The sequence below is a fragment of the Pygoscelis adeliae genome, unplaced genomic scaffold (assembly GCF_000699105.1).
Source record: "Pygoscelis adeliae isolate BGI_AS28 unplaced genomic scaffold, ASM69910v1 Scaffold286, whole genome shotgun sequence".
NCBI classification, from domain to species: Eukaryota; Metazoa; Chordata; class Aves; order Sphenisciformes; family Spheniscidae; genus Pygoscelis; species Pygoscelis adeliae.
The window spans coordinates 8,381,263-8,405,412 of record NW_008825076.1 but is presented as its reverse complement, the minus strand read 5'-3'; the positions used below and the strand labels follow the sequence as shown (position 1 = coordinate 8,405,412).

At 46.2% G+C, this 24,150-nt stretch overlaps 1 protein-coding gene across 1 annotated transcript in view; it reads right to left on the bottom strand.

Moving 5' to 3' along the window:
• Positions 1 to 161: 161 nt before the first annotated feature.
• Positions 162 to 24,150, bottom strand: part of COL9A3 (collagen, type IX, alpha 3) — a 34,980-nt gene continuing 10,991 nt past the window's right edge. Inside the window, 21 exon segments of the mRNA XM_009326888.1 lie at positions 162 to 1,165; positions 3,163 to 3,240; positions 3,512 to 3,694; positions 5,128 to 5,182; positions 5,827 to 5,973; positions 6,364 to 6,396; positions 6,967 to 7,011; positions 8,432 to 8,467; positions 12,073 to 12,144; positions 12,909 to 12,962; positions 15,946 to 15,999; positions 16,430 to 16,483; positions 17,455 to 17,499; positions 18,259 to 18,312; positions 18,948 to 19,001; positions 19,300 to 19,353; positions 19,795 to 19,848; positions 21,002 to 21,055; positions 21,825 to 21,878; positions 22,427 to 22,480; positions 22,959 to 23,025. Coding sequence (XP_009325163.1) covers positions 990 to 1,165; positions 3,163 to 3,240; positions 3,512 to 3,694; positions 5,128 to 5,182; positions 5,827 to 5,973; positions 6,364 to 6,396; positions 6,967 to 7,011; positions 8,432 to 8,467; positions 12,073 to 12,144; positions 12,909 to 12,962; positions 15,946 to 15,999; positions 16,430 to 16,483; positions 17,455 to 17,499; positions 18,259 to 18,312; positions 18,948 to 19,001; positions 19,300 to 19,353; positions 19,795 to 19,848; positions 21,002 to 21,055; positions 21,825 to 21,878; positions 22,427 to 22,480; positions 22,959 to 23,025 — 1,477 coding nt within the window. The 3' untranslated portion in view covers positions 162 to 989.

Here is a 24,150-nt window from a genome sequence, read left to right as displayed (position 1 = left end):
CCGAAATAAATACTGTTTTAAATCACGGATATGGACAATGTTGCAGCAGTTTATTTCCAAACAATCCTAGTAAAACCACTTCTGGAAAATGGAGTTCAGCTGACTTAATTTGATGTGTATAATGACACTTAAAACATCACAAAGAAAAGGTTAAAAAAAAAAATCTCCTTTTATTTTTACAACAGTTCATACAGGTGTTTCTGGCTGGACTTTAGAAGAGCATCCTTTCTTACGTGGGGTCTCATTCACAATTACTGTGCAAATAGTTTACGTAGAAGTCGTGAAAAAGCTGTTACTTAATTTCCTTTATTATCGTATGGAAAGATACAAAAATTCTCCCCTGTAAATTAAAATATATACATTACACCTTTTGCAGAATTTGATTGCGAGAGGATTACTATTCACTAGTCCTGGCAAATATTTGAGGTGCAATCTGAAAATTGGTAATTGACAGCATATACATGAGCTACGGTCTTTACTTAGGCCAGAATCTTAAGATATTAAAATATGGGATATTTAAATGCCTAATTTCCACTGATGCAAGTGGCAGTCAGGTGCCCGAACGCCTCAACAACGTGTCTCGTACGCAGGTTCGTGCACTAACTGGAGGCAGTGGGAGCGGCACCAAGGAATTCGACTGACGAGGCCGAAACGTTTATACAGAAAAGTGACCTTTAGTACAGGGTTAGGGGGGTGAAGGAACAATGCTTCCTCCTGCAGGTCTCTTGAACCAGGGGAGAAAGGGAAGGTGAGGTTGTTTAGCAGTAAAAATTCTGGAAAATAATTGGGGGGAGGAGAAAATACTCATAAAGCATCTTTTAATTAAAGGTTTTCATCTGATGCTTTTTCATAGAACTGTGGCAAAGTCTCCGCTTAATATAATAGAAGGAACATCTGTCCGTTTATCACTAGGAGGATTCTGTCTGTTTTCTTACAATGCACTCTTTATTTAAATATTCAGTCACTTCTCCACTTCTTGTACTGTTGTTTTATGATTTTTTGAAAGTTGATGCTCCAACAGCTCCCATGCAAGCCGACGTGTCACATATTCCTGGAGTTCCCTGAGCCCCAATAGCACCAGGAGTACCAGGATCCCCTGGAAGACCGGGTTCACCCTGAGCACCATCACGACCATTTTTAGTAATTCCAGGTACACCAGGTGGGCCTAAACAAGAAGGGGACAAAGATTACATGAATTATTTCCTTCCCTTTTTTTTTTTTTAAACATAGGTGTATATATGCGTGTTACTTTTAGAGTTCTTGAAATAATTTGAGTGTCTGTACATCAGGCTTGTTACGGCCTGTTGGGTACAAGGTGTTGAATAAATTTAGCCTGAATCTGGCGTATGTGCGTTGGATTTTTTAGAGTACCTTTGGATTTACTGGAATTACCTCGGTGTAGTTGAAGGCGGATGTTTAGTACTGCGCCTTTGTTACTGCATGCCTCTGTTTTGACTCTTGCTGACCACTGCGGAACTGGATTCTGCCTCAGTACCGCCTCCGTTGGCGTATAACAACAAGTAATTTGTAACCGGAACGATTTTACATCGTCCCCGAATAGTTTGCTCAGGGGATATCCTGGATGTGTGAGCTCACAGCTTACTTATTGTGACAATATACACCTGGCCCCCAGCTTGCTCCTTAGGGGGGGGCCTTCAGCTGCTGCAATTCATTGCACCTCCCAAAGTCTACTTGTAATTAAGGTTCTGAATAAGGGAAGGCGAGTAGAGAGAATGGTGGTACAGAACATCTCCCTGAGATTACAGGGCAGGAGTTTCCTTTATACCCGTGTCTAAGTTCAAAAATTTGCTCACGGTGAAATACATATTTTGTTTATTGGCAAAAATAATTTCTGCCTTGGGTAAACTCAAGCTATTATTTTTTTATTTCTCTTTTCCTTCAGATGCCAAACATAATTCACGGAACACTAATTTCTGTAACGGCAAGGTACTGAATAAATACTGTAAAATACGATCCTGTCTCCCTGGGGGACAGCTGTATCAGGTGGTCTATAAACCTGCATTCCTGTCTTAATTATGACAGAGAGATTGTGCCTGATTCTTTCTATTCACGTAAGCGATGACTTGCATCTGCTGCTGATCTCCTCACGTTTCACGAGCAGGACAAATGCTCTCAATATCTAATATGTTAAACATAGCCTCTTTTTACACGCTTTGGAAAAGAAAAGATTTATGGATCAATGCAATTATTTTATGGAAGAATCTAAGACAACTGGGTATAAATATTCTGGTTTTATGAAGTTATATGGATGCAGAGCCTGCTTTTGGTGCCTGTAACTTAGTCATTGTGCAGATGTAATCACAATTAGAAAAGCTGCTTTAATAGGCGAGCAAAATAAATAGTCTTCTGAGTTTCTAATAGATATTCATTAATTTGCATAAATTAATCTTTGAATCCTCTGATAAAGGATTCGTGACTTCAGGAACTGGGTTTATAACCAGGTACAGAGCAATAACACCGCTCTCTCAAAATCATTACACTAGGAAGCTATGTTTGTTTCTGGTAGAATTAAATATTGTCCCCGATTTCTCTCGTTTCATCCAGAAACATGAACTGAATTTGGGAGGACTATAGCTGGCAGCCCGGGCTGTAGCTTTCACTGCGGGCGTTCTTTAAGCAGAGCATCAAAAAGACACGTGTCCGTTGGGAAACGGGCAGCAGGCACGATCCTTTTGCCTTAGTCTGGAGCCAGCACCTCACAGTTGTTACACACCTTTAAATGAACTGACACACTACTTGTTAATTAACTAGTTAGTTACTGCATATGAAGCACCTCTGAAAATAACAACCACATGGGAGTAGTTTAGAAGGGTTCTGACTTCCCAATCTGTGAAAGCTCCTGGCCTTTCACAGCCGTTAGTGGAAGAAACCAGGAACAAACGAAGAGTCTGGCTGTCCCAGCAGCCTCTTCTCAAAAACATACTCCAAAACATTTAGGACGCGGCAGGAGTGGTGTGACGAGGGGATGTGCTAATTAAGTTCTGCTGTTCAGACTGCACCTGCTGTGCCCACAGGAACTCAACCCTACTGCAACGATTGCAGGGACAAAGTGGTGGTAACATACGGCCACCAATATGCAGAGCTGTCCCTCGTAAGCCTTTACTTTAGTCACGGTTTATTAAACGATTTGCACAGCCTTACCTTGAAGTCCTTGATCGCCGTCAGGCCCATCAATACCTTGACCAACAGGTCCTTTATCTCCCTTTTCGCCAGTGTCACCTTTAATCGTAAATAGACAATTTCAACAGTGAGTTGTGTACTGCAGCTGGATCCAAGGACGAGGAAGGGGAAAGACCAAGAAACTCAAAACCCTCGGGACGCTGCTAGGGTCTCTGCTTACACTGCATCCCTAACGATGCAAAACTGCCCTCTAGGACTCCATCGGCTGCCCAAGGCCTGATCTTTTCTCCTCCACTGCTGAAATTAGTACAAGTTTGCAATTTATTTCAGTGGGTGTGAAAGAGAAGCTGGTTGGTTTAGTCTCGCTTACCTCTGGGACCAGGATCACCAAGTTCTCCTGTTGGCCCTCTGTATCCAGGGGGACCGCGAGGACCAGGGTGCCCAACACTTCCCGTTGCTCCCGGAGGACCTGGGGGACCAGCCGGGCCAGGACGACCCGTCATTCCAGGAGACAAGGGCTTTCTCAGATTAGCAGCTAACTGTGCAATTTGATCTGAAAAGAACAATTAAAAACTGCATGTCCAACATTTCCACTCTTTGCTTGGCTGTTTGTCGTCTGCCGCCAAGTGTGCTTAACTGAGCGAGCAGCTGAAGGCTGAGTGTCTGACAGTAAAGCAGAGCTGCGTGCTTGGGCAGATCCTGCTCCCAGCCACTCCTACACACTTACTGCTTCTGTCAGAAGGAAACTAAACATTGCATCTGTCCTCTCAGCTCATCTGTGGCTTTTTATTTTTTTAAATCTCCACAGAGGGGGATTTTGGTCAGAAAGGTGCAGGTTTTTAAGCCATTGATACTTCCCGTTTGCTAAACCACTTTAAAAGATGTCAAGTATTCTAGAAAATTATACTTCAAACAAGTTTTCTGAAACAAGCTTCCAGAGTTTAACTTCATCCCAAGTGGCGAACGCAACCTCTAAATGCAGAACAGTAACTTGAAAGAAAGTTACTTTCAAGTTTTCAGGGAAGTGATCGTGCCCCTGTACTCGGCACTGGTGAGGCCGCACCTCGAATACTGTGTTCAGTTTTGGGCCCCTCACTACAAGAAGGACGTCGAGGTGCTGGAGCGTGTCCAGAGAAGGGCAACGAGGCTGGTGAGGGGTCTGGAGAACAAGTCTTATGAGGAGCAGCTGAGGGAGCTGGGGTTGTTCAGCCTGGAGAAAAGGAGGCTGAGGGGAGACCTCATTGCTCTCTACAACTACCTGAAAGGAGGTTGTAGCGAGGTGGGGGTCGGTCTCTTCTCCCAAGTAACTGGCGAAAGGACGAGAGGAAACGGCCTCAAGTTGCGCCAGGGGAGGTTTAGATTGGACATGAGGAAAAATTTCTTTACTGAAAGAGTAGTTAAACATTGGAACAGGCTGCCCAGGGAAGTGGTTGAGTCACCATCCCTGGAGGTATTTAAAAGACGGGTAGATGAGGCACTTAGGGACAGGGTTTAGTGGGCATGGTGTTGTTGGGTTGACAGTTGGACTCGATGATCTTAGAGGTCTCTTCCAACCTTAATGATTCTATGAAAGAAGAACGCTTCCCCGGGAGCTGGCCCCTGCCCGGAGCCCTGCTCCGGGGAGATGGGGTGTGCCGCGGCGGGGAGAGGAGGTGGGAGCTGAGGTTCAGAATGACGCAGGTTAGGGCAGACACTTGCCAGCCAGTGCTCACCAGCGTGCGTGTATGGTACTTGTGTCAAAGCTGCTTTCAGCACACTTTGTATGTTGCCATGATGAATCGTTTAAAAATACTCATCTTCGAAAAGTGAAAGACATCCCAGACAACGAGGTGACCTCCTGAATAATTTCCTTACGTTAAAGGTCAACATATTTTTTCTTATTAAGACAGAAAAATAACAAATCTCAGGAGCCATCTTATGTTCAGGATCTACTCATCTTCAGCTAAATACGGTAATTACAGTCAGTTTTCTCTCAGCAATACTCACCATTTATCATTTCCCCACAGAGTTCTCTTATATGTTGTTCACTGGCCTCTTTGCCCTGCAATTAACAGAAGAATCTGTCCTTATACAAACCACATTATCAATAATCATCCCTGACAGAAGCTTCAGGACACGAAACACACTTCCAGCAGCTCAGTAAGAAGCACTGAAGAGGAGCAGGTTTTTTCCCCTCTTCAAAAGATGACGGCTTCAATTCAGAAGCTCTGTCATACTACTGGCAGAGAATAATTTTAATGTTAGGCCAGATATTTAATCTGGGGCTTATTTGGCCTTTCCTGAATGATGAAACGAGCTCTGGACCAAGACAGAGGTCTAACATTTGAAGTCGTGAATAGGAGTTGTATTTTTAAATGACCAACTTCTAACTCACTTTTGTAATGAGAACAGTGACTTACAGCCCGTCCCAATGGACGCAGATAATCCGACCGTGTATCATCGTGAGAGAAAATTAATTCTCCAAGGCATGCATTCTGGGCGACTTTCATTCTGAAGCTTGCAAACTGTTCATCTTTTTGCACTGGTGAACTCTTGCTGCAAGACTGTTAGCTTGCATGGACAGTGGCCTACTGTTGCCCGCTCAAATGCAGGACCTTATTTTTTGAATATGCATCCAAAAATCCACGATCCATTTATTCACTTCAGAGACGCCTTGACCGCGCCCCAGGAGCGGGTAGTACTTACAGGAGGCCCAGGTTTTCCCGTGATGCCAGGAACGCCTTGCTCCCCCTGATGGCCCATGGGCCCTGGATGTCCTGGGATCCCTGGTACTCCAGCTGTCCCGTTAGGTCCTTGGACACCTTTTGGACCAAGTTCTCCTCTTTTTCCTGGCTGTAATGAAGAAAAAAGAAAACCCAACCCCACTTAAAACAGAAGACATGGTCCGTTCTTTTCTCATGGGGATTAGTTAAGCCTTTCTTCAGGTTTCCCTAACTGACCTGGCTGACCATGTACATTTCTTACATCGTATGGGTGCTTTTACATATATAGGTCATGATAGTAGAAGTCCATGCTGCAGCAAAATGATCACACGCATTTGAATGTTTTGAATGCCACAGAAAATTGTCATTGTCATAGATTTTACGGCGTGGCCGTGACAAAAACACGCTTCTAGGAATCAACGCCAGGACGTAGTTTATGGAGATATATCATCAAAAGATGCGATAAGCATGTTTACTCCCAAACCTTTCAGAGCATGAGCCTGCAATGGCTGACACATACCTCTCCTTTTTGGCCGGGGGGACCAAAGGGACCCTGTTAGAAAGAAAAGGGAAATAAGAACGAATGATCTGTTCAGAAAATGCGCGTCTAAAGTCAAATCTCCCAAGCCCCGGGAAGCCGCAATGGCATGTATACGGCACCTAATGGTCTTTTCTAGCAAAGAGGCCAGGAACGATAACAGGGTGCCGGAGACCAGATTCAGCCCTGGCACAACAGGGAGAGGACTCTGACGCCAAGACTTGCCCCGGGTACCAATGGTGAACGCAGGTCCGGGCAACCTGGCTACTTCTTGAGATGGACCAAACGCCCCATGGACAGAGCAGCGTCGACCTCTCCGAGTAGCACAACGACAAGAGTGCTGATACGCCACAGCTCTGCAAAGGCCACACTGGCTATCCGGTGCTTCCTGAAGACCAGAGGAGAGCTGATGCACACCCTGACTACGGTGGCAGAAAGGCTTGGGTTGCCTTCTCCTTTCGCAGCCAGCAGGGTTGGAGCTCTTGGACGGTTAATTCTGACTGACCATATTAGTTCTCGATACATGGTTCTCTAGACCCGTCTGTTATTTGAGGAGTCAATTCTACTAAATTTCAGGACACCTACCAGTTCTCCTTTGTCACCTGGGAGGCCATCTGCTCCAGCAATGCCCTGAAAGTGATACACCAGAATTAACACTGCACCTATTGGCACACAAAGATGATTGACAATAAGGCTCACTCTGAGACTTGGACAACCTCAGCTCCTAAGGGAGATGGGGGCACCTAGCAGCTTATACAGCTGCTCCAGCAAGAGGAAGTTCTCTCTTCCCAAAGCTGAGCTCTACAGCAGCTGTTCCCCTGCTGACAATGGCACTCGTGGTGCAAGGCGGCTTGCACGAGGACTAGGTGCCCTTTGCAACAAGCTGGTATTTGGATGAAAGGCTGAATTCATACAGATGAGAGCCCTGAAGGGGTGGCCATGAAAGACATCCACAGGCTGGCACTGGCGTTCCTCGTACAGGGAATCTAAATTTCAGGTTCCCCAGCTCTGGGTCTCACAGAAAACGTGGGTTTGCAACGACGGCTAAATGTTCAGTGTCCAGCGTAACTGTGTCCTCTAGCAGAAAGAGCCATCTGCAGAACGGCTTCATCCCACCCTCAAACAGAAGTGATCCATCACTTGGTGAGGCCCATCCCTCTCCGCCCTGTCTGGGGACCGTAACGGAAGAGTGGCTAAACCTTCCCCAGCCGTGACAAGCAGCATCAATTTGCCGATCACCTCCATTAAGCCAACAGCAGCGTGTGCAATTCGAGCATCGCTGGGGGCGACGCGAATCGCTGCAAGCTGCCGCAATCTGCTGCCGCCAGCCGCACGGGCAGCGCTTCCCACGCCAAATGCTCTGCAGCAGGGCTGGCTTATTACACGGCAATTAGAGCAGATAACGAACATTGTTATGGTGACTCTGTGGCTTTAGAGAGGAAGTTATTTCAAGACAAACGGAGATTAGGTTGGTCTTTCCCTTAGCAACAAAACAGACCACACTGACACTGGTAAAGAAAACAAGCAACGCTTGCTGGAAAAGCACTCGTCTTCTGCAAAAACAGTCTCATGTATTAATGAAAGTCATATATTTGATGAAAACCGGCTCAAAAGCTCATCACTGAGATTAATCCAACTATGGAAGTTAAGCAGCAAAAAGTAAAAGATTAAATTAGCCTATTTGCGTGCCAAGCTTTGAGGCTAGGACGAATCCTCTTCATCAGGCACGTGAAGCTCAGTGAAAAGCTGCGCTTCTAAACTTAACTCGGGAGGAATACGATGTGAGGAGCTCATATACGGCATGCCTCGTGGTTACAAAATACACAGCAAGAGTCTAGCATTTTTATCACAGCATTTTCTTGTGTTTCCATTAGAACAGACTATATCTCTTTCGCCCACACAGGAAAAACGGGACCAAAGAGGGTTTTGTTGGTGCCCGCTCCAGAATACCGTCGCTTGAGGGAGGAAAAGCAGTTTGTGCTGTCAAAGGCTGCGCCTCAGGTACGGTTTAACTGCCTCTGCTGACTACAGCGTGAAAGTTATCACTTACCTGGTTACCTTTGGGACCAGGAACACCAGTAGGACCCTGAGAATAAGTAAAAGAAAGAAGGCAAATGAGCTCAAACTGTTATTTTCCTGTGACTCCCTGGTGCGGTCAGACATTTGCTCACTCAGCAAGGGGTTGGGAATTAGTCTCCCAGCTGCCAAGTAGGAGGGTCCAAATCTCATTCATACTTCTTAGAAATAAGAAGAGATTTTAAGCATCCTTGCTGGCTCCGCAGCACTCTCTACAGTCACCGGTTTGTGCTGCAGGACAGTTTCTCAGGCCTCTTGCCATGCCAGCGACAGCGCGGAGCAGCTGCCAGACAAGGCAGGACCTCCCAGCTCAGGCCTGGTGGTCTTCTGCCCACCGAGTCCTCATCCAACCAGACCAGAGAGACTTTTTTGACACGGCTCGGCGATGCACTGCTCCCCACCTGCCTGGCACAGGTTATCTACGCTGGCCTTTTTCATACCATCCTCCTCAATTTCCTAAATAAAACTAAAATGAATACCGTGCTTTTAATCCTAGTCTTTAAAACCTGTTTCACAAAAGTCATCTTTCACATCCATCCCAGGGCCAGGAACTCTGTTTTGCTTCTGCCCCTCTGCTTTTCATTATTGCCATCTCACTATTATGACCGAAACAGCAATTTTACAAATTCACAAATGAAATGACGAGGTCCAAGATGAGACTGGTGGGCGATTGATCTCTGCCTTTCACACCTGAAGATGTGAGAAGGAGATTGAAGTTACTCATGGTATAAAATGGATAAGAACATTTTTGTACCACAAGGGCAAAAAGTCAGGATGTTTTTTCAAGGCTTTATTAGACTGTCAGTTTTCCTGGGGATTTAGAGTTAGGTGCTCCTGACTTTCAGATTCACAGAACAACACGGCCACAGGAATAAAATACATTTAGATGATGAACTGATTATCACCCTGGGAATAATTCAGGCAACTTGAAAAATCCTTCCAACTTTATCTACCTGGCATTCAGAGAGAGGACATGAGACATTTCCAGCCCTATCCGTGACTTTGGGTCCATACAGCAGAGCCAACCGGGAGTTCAGGAGAACCCCGGATCTTTTTCTCTACTGCAAAATCTACATGGGAAATTCAACCACTTTACCCTTCTAACAGGATTTCTACAGCACATTCATCAATCTGGCATCTGCACAGTGATCTTGTTTTAATACGTAGATCTGGAGATGGCTCAGCAGAACATAATCTTGGAGGAGGACAAGCATACAGAACAAGGGCATGTCATTTTGCTCAAGTCAAGCACTGAGTAAGTTAAAAAAGGGGGGGGATTTCTATTAACGAAAAAATAATTCTCAGCAAAACAGACAATGGAATGTGGAAATGCAAGAATGGCTACAGCTATTTATAACTCCCATTTTACGTTTGCCGATGGCAAAGGCAATATATTCTTTTCTGAACATTATCATCTAGATTTATACCTCCGACTTCAGACTCCCAAGCTCCATGAAAGTTTATGGCAATAAAACGCAGCTTAGTCACCAAAGACCGTGCCCTGCAAGGAACACTCCCTTAAAGAAAAGCTTAGCCCAAAAGATTTTGATTCAAAACTGTAATTTACAGCAGTAGTAATTCCTAGCAGCAGGAACAAGTGGCAGGACTTCAGGACCACCAGCTCCACGTCCACCGTCCGCCCTCACGTTCGTGTCACCCCATCAGTTAAACGCAACCAACGTTTTTGGCCAAGCATCTGGTGATGCCAGCATGGAGCTGAGAGAGACAGTGCCCCAGACGGCTGCCGGCACCCAGAATCCTCAGCAATTTGATCATAATAAAAATCCTTAGGAAAAATATTTGCCTGTTGCTACCTCAGTCAGCAGTAACAGTCAAATCCTTCCCCTCCCCAATATCCCACTCCAACAAGATGGTTTATATATCATCTCAATGCTACTTTACATCTTACAGTCAAACGCACTAGACCTCTTGTGTTTTTCATGCCAGAAGATACACTTACTGATATGCTGGTTTATATTCCTGGCCACAGTCAATCCAAGGACTGTGAAAAAGCGTATCAGTACCTGTTAACTCAGGCTTGCAGGATTTGATTTTTATTTTTTTCCCCCCAAAGAAAAAAAGCCACAATTGATTTCAGGAGAGCGCGATGGGTTAGCTGCAGCTGGGACGGTGGAATTGCGTTGATCCTGTATTTGCAGTTCTCCTCTTTATACATGTCAGGACCAGCAGGCTGGGTTGTCGGTAAAGCAAACCCAGGGCAGTATCTGCTGCGCTCTTTGTCCACCCCCCAGCAGATGCCACCACCCTCAGCAGCAAAGGCTGCTTGTTCAAGCTATAAAGACGCGGTCTGAGGTTTTAGGGCCTTCCCAGCCCAAATCTTGTGCCCAGTAATAAGCGTGGAAATTTGCGGTGCTGATTGCTGGCGCAGCCCTCGTTGCTGCCCGCACGGGGGAGGACTGTGGGCACAGGTGGCTGTCACCGACACCGGGGGGACTGGGTGGGCAGATGGACGTTACTCTGAGTACCAGCTGCATACGTGGAGGTGGAAAGTCTCCAGAGTTATCCAAACCTGCTACAGCATGCTTTCCTGGGGAAAGCTCTTAACGAGCTGGGGTGTTAAGAAACAACCGACAATTTCATCTTAAGAGTAACTTCACTTAACTCCAGAGCCAGAAATAAAACCTAGTTTTTGGGGGTTTGGTTGGTTTGGGTTTTTTTTTTGCTGTAAGTATAAAATTTCCTCTCCCTCTGCTCAGAGCAGCTTGCTGGATACCAGGCTGCTCCGTGCAGGGGCCTCTTCCACTCTGAACATACATCTTCTCACCGCAGCGAAGCCCTGAATGCAGTCAGGACCCCACGGCTCCACAATAACCCTCCTGTTCCACGCTTCCAGGCTCACAGTCCCTCCAAGAGGCTTTTTTAAACCTGCCTGGAGCTGGCACAGAAGAGCCATTGTGAAACCCCCATGGTGCCGCTGCGATTGCTTACACAGAAACTTCACCTTAAAGCTGGAGTCGAGGGAGCCAGCGAACACATGGCTACTGTTCTCCTGCAAGCCCTGAACAAATATCGTTCACTTTACCCTGCTGGCTTCTTTTAAATGAGAATGAATTCATTTAAATAAAAAGTTGCTTTTATTCCAAGGTGTGGGGCCCAGGTGTGTTGCTGTTCAGAAAGAAAATCACTGAGCAAACTGTAATTTAAGAAAATCCAGAAACCCTAATCAAGCATCTGAATAACAGCAATGCACGAATCAGCTCTCCTGGGCTCATGCGGAGCAAGGCTTTGGTGACATCAGCATACAGAGCAGGGAAAAAACCCTAACAATTGTCTATTTTGGCTAGGATAGGATCCCAAAGTCTCTTTTAAACAATCCATCTTATCTAAAAATAGCGTGAGTTTCTGAACTGAAACAGAAACAAGGACAGGAACAGAAAAGAGACAGGTTGCACGAATGCTGCTACCTGCTGTAGGGTCCGTCTTGGGCACGCAGCAGCCACAGAGGATGGACTGCGACACCCAACGTACCCACGTTCTGCCAAGCCCGCGTTTGCTGGGGTGACATCAGCTACACCGTGCTGGGGGGCCCCATTACGCTCTAATTTCACACCTCCCAAACAGGAATTAGTGACAGACTAATACTCGTCTCCTTACCCTGTCACCTAGCTCTCCACGAATTCCAGTAGGACCAGGAAGGCCAGGCTCCCCACTGGCACCTTTGGGACCCTGTTCGGAAAACAAAAAAGAAAGAGCTACAGCTTAAAGAGTCAGGAAGCCCTGCATATCTTCACATCCCCAAAGTTCACCAGTCTCCATAACATGTTCAGAAAGGTCATTTGTCTTAAGATTTCCTCTCTCCTTTTCCCCCCAGGACCTAGGGACCGCATGCTGACTGCTGGTACCACTCACGTTGGTCGGTACAGCTGATTCCAACTTCTGCCCCACCACGTTTCACATCTGAGGTCAGCCACACTGCCAAAGTGCTCCAGCCTTTGGCTGGCCCAGGTCTTCCGCTAATAAAATCACATCTGTGACTCCCGATCGAGTGACGGTCCCAGAAGGTAGCACCCTACACTGGTTTTCGGCCAGTTTCACTGGGGAATGGAGAGCGGTTGTGAACACTCCTTTGGAGAGGGGAGGAAGAAATATGAGAGTCCCCAGTGCAGCAGAAGGGAGGAGTTCACGGAAGACACGCAGGCTGGGAGCGTCCAGATTGAGGAGAAATTAAGGCGTCTTTACGTAGTTCAAACTCAAACCCTTCTTTTGCAAACAAACACTAAACAGAAATTGTTCCAGCAGGCAGCTTATCTGGCCTTGGCCTCTTTCTATCGTACTGTGTTAATAAAGGTGTCAAACTGGTTCTGGCAAAGGGAAAGGCGTTTCTTCCTATCGCTTGTTGCCATCATGCAATTGTCTTGCTAGAGGTTTGCAGAAAACACTGGCCTGCCAAAACACGGTGCACATTACGTTACCCTTGTCAGCATACCGACCTGGAAACCTCTGACACCGGGGGCTCCCATCGGGCCTTGAAGACCAAGTGGGCCCTGAAAAGAGAAAGATAAGCTTCGGTAAGGAGAAAATTCAGGGCCAGGTAAGTCACTTGCGTAATTAAATTGGCTCACTTCTAACAGAGCGCGAGCATGCAGGTCTGTGCTGCAGAACACTTTGCCCAGTGGCATTGCTGATGAACCTGGTGAGCCGCTGTAAAGTGGTGCTTGGTGGTTACTGAGCTTTATTAATATTGTTGTTATTAGCAAAAGAGCTTATTTGTATATATTAATGCTTATTTGTATATATTAATGCTTCATGACATACCATACTCATGAATAGTCAAGATCAATGACAGCAAAGTGGTAGCATGATAGAGCATAAACAATATGCATTAAAGGGGATTTGCTCTCCCAATATTATGCTTTTAATTGATCCAGTTCTACAAGAAACTACTGGTTTTTCACTACATGAAAAATGGCAATTGCATCCACTTGCTTTGACACACTTTGTACCTGCAATACAGAAAAAGGCAGTCTCACGCTGTTAGTGCAGATGCTTTTAAGAGCCCGGCTCACTAGACAGAAGATGAACATTACCATTAGGAGTCTCTATTGCTTTCCACTGAGAAAAATCACATATGCGATAAAGATCTTGGGCAGAAAAACACCGAAGTAATTTAGGCATCTAAATCCCATTTTGTAAAGTGCCTTCTTGAAATAGATGCCTTAGGCAAACTTCTGTCACAAGGTGGACTTCAGCTTTGTCTCCTTTACAGCCATCTCTGCTGGGTGTAGCGTTAAGGGACACAAATAAGCTTCAAACTGGCCGCCGCGGGCAGAAGATCGGTCAGCCCGGACGGTCCAACGTACCCAAGAAACCAGCTGTCTACTGGATTGCAGTGCAGGTGTGCCCTGCGTTAAAATGGCATCTGTATTTTTTCCCTAAGTGTTAGCCCTACAAATTCTCCCTGGTATGTGAACATCCACTGTCTCTCATGATTTTTTCTGGTCATCACGAAGAGGAAATCCTCGTGAGATGCGTGACTCAATGTACGATCTAAACCAGTCGCCCTTACCCCTGCCCGGCTCTCAAGATCAGCATGGCCGTACCCTTGTGCAGAAACCAGGGTCTGCCCAGAAGAAGGAGCCAATCTGCTGAAACAGAGCAGCAGCATCTTCAAAAAGCTAGAGAACTCAGGTATTCTTGTGGTTACTGTTTCCACTTGTGTTTTCTGCTTGTCATTCAGTGAGGAACTTTGAGAGTTACGAATACAGAGCTCTAGGAGAGTTACGTTAAATTGCACCAAAAATGACGCTGCTGTGCTGGTGCCTTTGAAAGTGGTGGGACCTGAGAGAACCTGACAGCCTCAGAATGGGAAGAAACCCTTGGTGCGCTATGATAAATAAAGTCAAATTGTTTTGAGCCAAACAGTCTCAACAGTAGATGAATCCTGCAACCCTCTTAGAATAGCCCAGGCTGAACTACATTTCATATAAATTAGGACTCTAATAACACAAATCAGAAATCAGAAACTCAGATTAGAAATAAACACGGGCTCATCTGCTATTGCATCCACGGCAGAAGTCTGCACCAATGCAATTAGCTCTACCACATTTGATTTTTAGCTATAATAATACGATACCTTTTGTGGGGCCAGCTATTTTGATGAAAAATTGCAGACATAAAAGTAAACATGATTTCTAAGGTTGATTTCCCTCTCCTTGGAAGTTTAAAGAGCAGCTGCTCGCAAACAATAAATCATACGGTTCAATTTCTTCCAAGTGGCACACACCAGAAATCATGTTAGACTTGCTGTAGGCTTCTGGATTTCAAACTGAGATCAAGAGAGGGAAAAAAAAGAAAAGAAAAAAAGCCCAACAAAACCACTGGAAGGTCAGGTCCAGCCACAATGGCAGCACTAAGCTGGGGAGTGACAAAATAAAAGGTATCCTGGCATTTTTAGTAGTGTGACCACAATCAGGTTTTTATCATCCTGGTATCATTTATTATCTCTGCTGTTCAGCAGAAACACAACAGGCAGCCGTGCAGTTATTTCAGGTTTGCATTGCAACTCCTGCAGCTTTCTATTTCTGGGGCCCTGAGACGATGCAGGGAATGCAACGAAAGCAGGAACGAGATGCTCCATTGAGGACCTCAGCGGTTTCTAACCCAGAAGTTTCAAAAAGTTGTCAGTTCACAGAGTAAAAGTGAAAACTGCTAGAGCTGCGTATGGGGTTTTGTTTCCTGGGGGCTCACACCTACAAGCTCCCAGCAAGATAATGCTGCTGCAGCACTAGGTGGGAGAAGGAAATGTGTGAAGAGAATCCCCACCTGAAAACTGTTCTGGTGTTGCACCCACCGTATGGTTGGGAACTCCGGGGCATTTTCAAGCAGTTGGGAAAAGCATGCAACTGTGTGCAAGAAAGGCAAGAGATTCCCAACAGGTCTACAAACTTTTGAACACTTTTCAAGCCCCTGTCATTCACCGGGACAATGTGCAGGCTTTCCAGTTTTGCTGCTTGTTTTGTCTTTTTTTTCTGGTTTTGCGGTGACTTCAGGTTTTGCGGTGACTTCAGGTTTTGCGGTGAACCTCTACTGCTCCAAGGAAAGCGATACAGGAATGGGAAGGATTTCACGTCTCACGTGCTGGTGGCAATGTACGTTGCAATAGCTTAACAGGAGTTTTGCTTCATTAATGACGCACATTCAGCACAAGCTGAACCTTATTATGACTGCCTAATCAGGGAATTGCTGACTGTCCAGTCTCTCCTGTGTGACTGTAGCAGCTCCACAAACCTCTTGGACAGCTGCAGCTTTCTTTGCCGAACAAAATGGGATGAATCACTTTGCATTTCCACAGAGCTGTCTGTGAGAGCAGGATCTGACCCACTTATGGGGGAGTAATTCCTCTGCTGCCAAAACTCCCCAGAGACAATACCAAGAGAGAATGTGGCCTTTTATTTTATCCAGAGAGTAATCCCAGGTACTGAACTCGATTTTGGTATCTATTTGATTTACAAGCAGCGTTGTACTTACAGTTGCTCCTCTGGGTCCCAGCAGACCTCTCTCACCAGGAATACCAACATCGCCCTGGCAAGAACACCAAAGTCAGCCATGCCATTTAGGAACCACGAATCCACCCTTCCCGATCCACCCCAGAGCTGGAGGGTATTCCTGGATCCCAGGCTATTTCGATCCCAGACTCCCTGCCCCGCTGCCCCATCCGCTGTCACACCGCCTGCCTCGGCGGGCTTTGACCTCCGCTGCAGCATCGTATCTGTGCGCGGAGGTGCCCACCCGGTCGGCTCGCATCACGCTCGCCGGGTAGCTCCACGCAAGCGTGGGGCTGCCTGGGAGCGTTCGTCACCGTGGGCTTGCATGCCTTGCAGGCAGCACAGCACCTATCGCATTACTAAAAGCTTTATTGGTGCAGGGAAGCAGCATGCGAGCGCCAGCTTCGCAGCTTGGTTTAAAACACTCGGCAGAGCTCACGCTAAGTGTAAATGATGGGGGTACGTACAGGGATGCCTGGCTCTCCAGAGGGACCTGCCTCTCCCATCTCTCCAGGGCTGCCCTGCAGAGGAGAAAGCAAACACTCGGTTAGGGCATAACTTCAGAGGGTCGTTTCTGGCCTATCTAGAGCAACAAACAGAGGAGGGAGTTAAAACCTGGCTCAGGAAATAAAAACAGCTTTAAACTTTTACAGTTTTAAGATCAAGAAGAGAAAACTCTGAAGAACGGACATTTAAACAGATGAGCTATACGTCCTGTCCTGGGCCCAGTGACTAGGGAGGGCTGCCAGCCTCAGGGCAGTGCCACCGTATCCCGTCTTGGACTGAATGAGACAGGGATGCTCCTTTGGAGGCGTGCTCAGGACACCCCATTTCATCCATTTCTGCGTCACCTTGATGCAAGGAGAAGCATCTTCCTGCAGTGCTATCTCGTGCATGAGGATTAACAAGAATAATGATGCAGGTGCAGAGGGGGCAATTCAGAAATGAAGAGGAGGGACAGAAAAAAAAGACGCTTTCCAGAACAGCTTTGAGCTAGACTGCTTTGGTCTGTCTGAGATTTTCTTTTATCTCACACGTAGGTGCCAATCTAAAGCTCCATGGAAGCTCTCCTCCTGAGGTGGGGGTGAAGCCTCCAAAAGGAAAGATGAGATAATCCTGCTCCTGCTTGCAGATGCTCAGCCTTTTGATTCCCAAAGATGAAGCCTGCTCTCGGGACTTTGACAAAAGGGGCAATGCTTCCTTCTGAGGTTTACTAAACTACTGACGACTCTCCTGTGTATCTGCTATGCCTTCACTGGACCAGGTGCAAAAGCTGTCTCAGCAAGAGCAGGGCCATCTCAGTTGTCACACCTAATGCCAGCTCCGCACTGCCAGGGGAACCCAGCCCTGGGGGGAACACTGACACCATCGCTGTGGGGTAAGTCCTCCCAGGGTCTACTTGTGGGCACCAACCCCCAAAAGCTGAAAAGCCTTGCCGTGACAAGTTTAGTAGCTTCCACACCAGAACCCATCATTAGAGAGATTCACTTACTGGTTCACCCTTTGAGCCTTTAATACCTGCTTTTCCAGGCAGTCCCTGGAAAAAAAAAAAGTTAAAGCAATGTCAGAAGAAGTGGAGTTAATTTGTTATTCTGGTCTGATTTGACATACAAGGAGCAATGTTTGCTTGAAGCAATGGAGGATTTACATTTCTGCAGCTTTCACCATGAAAATTATGGCTTCGGTTTCCCCCTTGTTCACTGCACTAGCAGCTCTGCGTACACTAATCCTTGACAATTAGAGCAAAGAGGAGGAATATACAAATAGAACAGCAGCAGCAACATTTTACACAGCAGAAACCTCTCTCCAGGGATGTTCAAAACACTCTGTAAGACAGGAAGAAAGGAATACTTTACCTCTGTTTAAATAGTTGGAAGACTGGAAAGATGAAACATTTTGCTAATGAACACTAGTAAGCCAGGAACAGAGCTCAGGCTATCGTTGAATTACGGTCATTTGTATCCCAGAACTTTTCTCTCTGCGTAAGGGATGCATGTCACTGGGATATGAAAGAGAAAATCTCTCTCAAATTTAAATTTTAAACGGAGCCAGAGTGGCCAAAAGCCAGGGTATTACTCTATTAGTCTTGGGTGCTACTCCAGATGTTTTCCATTCTGTCTTGTACACTGCTCCCCTGTTTGTATGGTGGGGAAAAGTGCATTTCCCTTTGGCTTAAATGGGGCCCCTTGTGAGACAACGCACAAAATGAACCCCCCCCCTCCCCAGGAATGACCTCTGTACCCAGGCCAAGCTGCTGTACCGCCCCGAAGGTGACGGGTCCCGCTGCCATACTCACAGGTAGTCCGTTTGGCCCCTTCTCTCCAGGAGCACCCATGGGAGCTGCATCACCCTGTGGATATCAAGAGGTTAGGAGAGACCCTCTGCTACTGGAAAATGGTCTGACACAGGTAGGGGACACATTCCCAAACAGGTATTTGTAATCTTCTCCCTCCCTACACGCGCGGGACCCAGAGCCTGTTGTGTCTACAGGAGGTGGGCACCCACTAGAAACGGGGTGCCCAGAGCTCCCAGGTGTCTCCCTAGTCCCCTTGCAGCTCCCAGCCTTCCTTGGCAGCGCACGGTCCATGTTCCTGCGGGATCACCGTTCAAAAACCAGGCAACTAGTACCTGACAGCACTTTGTCTACAGGCAATTAAAATAAACGGATGCGTCTGTCAACAGCTCTGAAAAGGCATCTCTGAAGGCCTGGAGTCAGCCAATAGGAACCACTAAGTATAAGGACACAGCTGAGTTTAGATCATATGTGCATGGCCCATACGTGCATCTTCTTTCTTTAAGGAATTTCCTTAGGATTAATTAATAGAAGCAGCTTCACTTTTCTTCGCTAATTACGCTATTGGAAAACTCTTTGGAAGCAAAAGCTTTCCAGCCATGCTCTTTCTTGACAAGCATCAGCAGCTTTGTAACACACATGGGACACTAACAGAAATCTTTCCTGCGGTGTTTAAGTAGGACTTTACAAACCTTCTCACCATCGAGTCCAGGAGCTCCATCCCGTCCATCCTTGCCGGGCATGCCCTGCAACCGTGCACAACGCGGGTTAAGGTTATGAGGAGACTCTGCGGTTTGCAAAATACATTCACATCGAAGAACCTTTTGGCAATGGGTCCAGCTCCAGTTTTACAGGGAGAGTTTTCATTAACAGCAGTACAACTAGGGTTTAGTCCAACTGGGATTACATTGAAGGTTACAGAGACCCACAGAGCAGAAGTTTGATAGCAAAGACTGTAAGATGCAAGTTTTTTCCTATCGCGTTTTATCTCACCATCTGCAAGCAAGACAACAGTGAGACCTGCATCCTATTTAATTGACTTACAGGTTCTCCTATGAGTCCACGAGCCCCTGGGTTTCCTTTTGGTCCAGGTCTACCCTAGAAGTCAACAATAAATCCTGCGTTATCCAGGACACAACCCTTAAGAACAATCAGTCAACCAAGATAATACTCAAACTCTGTGGGGACGTTTCATTCAGTTTGTGCTGGCTCCTGTCCTGTTCGTATAGGTATGGGGGTTCTTTTAGGACACACCAGAAATCTGATCTAATGCTGGCTGCAGCGTCTGGGAGAATTCTTGATCATTTCAAGGGATGGAGATGCAAGATCTGATCCCTGTGCTCTAGGTTGCGAGAAGCACTTAGGCATCTTATTATTTAGGCATCTTTAATAAGATTTAAACATCTCATTTTTGAGACGAATACTTTCATCCTTTTCACCTCCCTTTCAAATAAACCAAGGTGGGGACAAGCCTGTCAAACAGACTCCTTTGAATGCCACGTCCAAAATTTGCGCAGACGGGTGTTTTACTCCACTTACAGTATCGCCTTTGGGTCCCCTGAATCCTTGAGGTCCTTTGTTTCCTTGGTCTCCCTACGACAGAGGAGGAAAAGCCATTAAGCATCTTCATCACGCAGTGACAAAGACTAATGTTTCAAGGGCGTAAATGATGAAGGTTTCTTTGTGCTGTTTGCTGGCGTTAGCAGAGGCGTGAGCGCGCACATTCCCCTAGGAGCTCGGCTGGACTTCCTCAGTTACACTCGGTAATTCCTGACACAGATGAACGGCAGCAGGGACTTTGCCAACAATCCATCGGGGCAGAGACCATCTTCCCCTTCATTTAATGAAGCATTTTCTTTAATCAGAAACAGAGTAGGAGAAAAACTTTAATATTTACTGTCCTGCTTGGCGTAATTAAATGTTTGGTGGACAGTAAACACCTAATTTTATTTTAGTTCAGATGAATTTCTTCTATAATTGCAAAGACTAGGGAGGGCTCCCCAGAGGGTGGTACTGCCTCGGGGTCAATGCAGATTGTGGTGTGTTGGCTGATGTAGACAGGCGAAGGTGTCTGCTATAAAGTGGATGTCACATTATCCAGACTAAGGAGAGACTGGGTGGCAGGCCAGTGGAAAATGCTCTTAGAGAGGCCATAATGCTGCAGATGCAGCTCTGGTCTCATATTTGGGCACAGTGAGGAGGGTACGGGGGTCTGCCCACAGGTAAGCATGCAGGTTCTGTGTTCTCCTACACTTCACCCCAGAGCTCTGCAAAAGGATGAGGACTGCATCTTTGATACACAACTATTTCTGCTTGTAGCAAAAGTCCTTGTGAGGTGTGGGCACTTGGGAATAGACCAGGCTCAAAGGATGTAAGCTCAGGATAGCACCTACCGATTCTTCCCCAAAACTCTCCTTCCCAAGAACAACACAGATTAACACCTCTCAAGTGCTTGCTCACAGCAGCTGATGCTCAGGGAGGAGCAGTGAAGAACAGAGAGCAATGGAAATGTGGCGAACTTATTCTGGCATGGGGCATGACTGCGGGAAAGACATCACGAGATCTGGGTCAGGTGAAATAACATTGCTTTAACGGGAGGGAAAAAGGCAAAGGGGGTAATCCGATGGAGACGGGCAGCACGCTCCTCCTGTTCACTGGCAGCAAAGAGTTCAGTGCAGGAGGGATAAACTTTAGGCTTTGGTTGTGGAAGGCAGGGCCATAGAGATGCTGAGAAGTAGATACATACAGCTTTCCCTGGAGGTCCTGGGATTCCAGGTGGCCCTCTGAAACCAATGTCACCCTGCAAAGAATAATACATCATTGTAATGCTGTGGTTGGCAGAGGGTGAAGTAACCGTATCCCCACCTTATACCGCAATTTAAGAAAACACACAAAGCCCTGGAAAGACACCCCATAGTTCTTGCTAGCTTGTAACACAGTCTTGCCAAAGATCCCCCTCCGAACAAGCAGGTTCTTACTCTGGATGTCCCCACCATTATCTCCGTGATACACTGATGTCATTCATGGCCTCAGTATCTTGATAACACACTTGTTCCTAAATAAATGCATGACTTTATCAAATTCAAAACCATTCAAGCCTCTAGGTCAATGATCAAGGGACCTTGGCAAAAGTCCAAAGCCACGATGAGCTAGAGATTGACCCTGTTCTCACTGAGCAGACTTTTCACGGCCTGAAAATCTTTGTCCACCAGTGTTTCTTTAGCTTTTTCTTGTAAAGAGACAGAATGGAAAGTGAAATGTTCATGAAACATTTCTCAGGTTTTTTTGCAAGATTCTTTAGCGTTGTCAGTCCTGCAGGGACAGAACGTTGTCCTAGTCTGAATGCTTAAATCAACACTGGGCCTGATCCTGTCAATCCCTCACGTATGTAGGCTCCTCTTGCCTTTGGGAGGTTGTTCTGCTTGGGGGGGTGCAGGAAAGAGCCTGCACTTTGCATCTTTACAAGTTCCCCGCTGGTCTTCAGTAAGGACAAATGCCACCTGGACCTTGCGTGAGAAAAACTGGTGGCGGAGGGGCGGGAGGGGAAATCAGAAGAAGGTTTTTCTTACTCTGTCGCCAGCCGGACCCATTGGACCAGGGAGGCCTCTTAGTCCTCTTGGGCCCTAATTAAGCAAACAAATCAGTTAAAACCCAATCACTGTTAAACATAAAATGGCAGAACAGCATGATGTAGCAACTCATCAACACAGAAAACATTAAGAAACAGTGAAGAGCGGCAGAAAGCTCAGCCTTCTGATGCACAAACAAGACATTTTCCCCTTCGGTGACGACCACTGAGCCAGGGATAGTGGAGACATCCCGTGCAGACATGCATTCAGAGTGCCTGCTCTCCCCAGCCCGCCCACCAGACTGTCAAGCCAGCCCAGAGCTCAGCCTCAGATCCTCCCAAAAGGTGTCCAGGGCTCTGCTGGAGTACCAGCAAGACAGTGGCTACCATTTGGACCGTCTCCATCCAAGGTGAGGTACCAAAAGCAGGACTTAAATCAAAGCTCAGTGAAACCAGCATGATTTGGTTTTTTTACCAGCATCAACTTCCACATCTGTTGTTATGCAGAGGCAAGAGCTGTTTGTATAACACAAAACGATTGATGGCACCATTGAGTTTCACAGTAAAAAGGTCACGGGAACCGGTCTGAAGAGTAGGTGTTACCTGCAGGCCAACGCTGCCGGGAATGCCCGGAGGACCGGGAGGGCCAGGGTTGCCCTGGGAGAGAAAAAATAATTAGACAAAGGGCGAGACAGCATGAGCCTGCCAACCTGAGGCCAGGGGCCCTCCCATCTTATTTCTCCTTGAGCTCCCTCCCACTCAGATTTATGCTTCAGAATTTGCTTCTACTTTATAGGCAACTTCTTCTACGTGCAAGAACACTTCATCAGTCAGGAATTTACCTGAGTGATTAATGCAGGACTTTTTTCCTGAGCTGACATCCCTGCATGTGAAACAATAGGTGTTAACTTATCGAACTGATCTTAACATTATGATTATCGGGAAGATGAATTTTCTTGAAGTATTAGCACACAGTCATACATGCAAAGCAACGGAAGCCAATGCACTTCAGTCATAGTAACTTCTCCTTGTTCAGCCAATTGCCTCATTTCTCCCTGTCTTCTTGAAGAAACTAGTTGTTATGGTGCTTTTAAAAAGAAAAATCCTCCCCTACCCCCCTTAAATTGAAGTTTACCTTTTCTCCTTCTTTTCCTATTTCACCAGGTTCTCCTTTGTGACCGGTGTGTCCCTAGAAATAAGAGCTCCAATTATTCACATTCCGGTACAGTCTTGTTTCCAAATTTAAATTTCGTGAGATAACTGTAAGACCTAAACCCACACAACACAAACAACTTACTGGGAAAATAATCTACACTTGTGCTGTAACTGTGTGAATGGAGGTCACTTCTGGGGTTAATTAGCCATGCACCATTCCTGTATTTGGTATCATTGTGCCAGAACTGATCTACAGTTTCAGGAAATGCCCAGATTTGGTTTTCAAGAGTGACTTGCAGTGAGACTAGGCTACAGGTCTCTGGATGCAATTCTCAATTACAGGTCAGGGACCAGAACTCAGTTCCCATCACTTCCGAAAATGGGGCTGAGCCGCTTCTGAAAACCCCATTCTGGATCTTTAACTTCCCTTTTTGTTTAAGTCATCTTTAATGTCTGCATCATCCAGCTTGCAAAGAAATCCATGTCGCACTGAAATCTTTTTATATAAACTCCGATTCAATTTGCTTTTTGGCTCCCTTCCTATTATTGTGGGAGAGACCCAGACTAATTTCAGCCGTGGCAGATGTTATTCCCCACCACGCAAAAGGTCCTGTGCATCATTTGCATCATAATTGGAGACCTTCACAGGTTTTTGCATTTCATAAGCTATGAATTTTGAATAGTTATACCCTAAACACTGTGTATTTCTAACGATATTTATGACTCAGCTCAGAGATCAAACAGACCTGCAAAAGGTCAGTTCAAGAGGAATTGAGAGCATTTCCCAGGAGATGTTCCACCCATTGCCAACTTCTGCTAAATCCTGCTAAAAAAACACTCGAGTAACTTATTACTTCATCTCACTGCTGGAGTGTGACCTACTGCACCGAATTCGTGTGAATCATAGAGGGGACAGAGAAGGAGATGTTTAACTGCGGAGTGAGATTTACTGTGGGTTGCAACCTAAAATTTATGTACCAGAATCAAACAATATAAACAGAAAGCTGCCTGGTGCTACACTGGGTAGAAAATGACAATTAAATTGTATTTAATCGTGTAAGTTATGTCTTGCTACAGTAAAACGTGTGTATCTGTGTGCACAGGGTCTGTGAGCACAATTTAAGAACTGGTGAGATTTTTAGAGCTCTCTGAAGTCTGAAAAGGCAGCACAT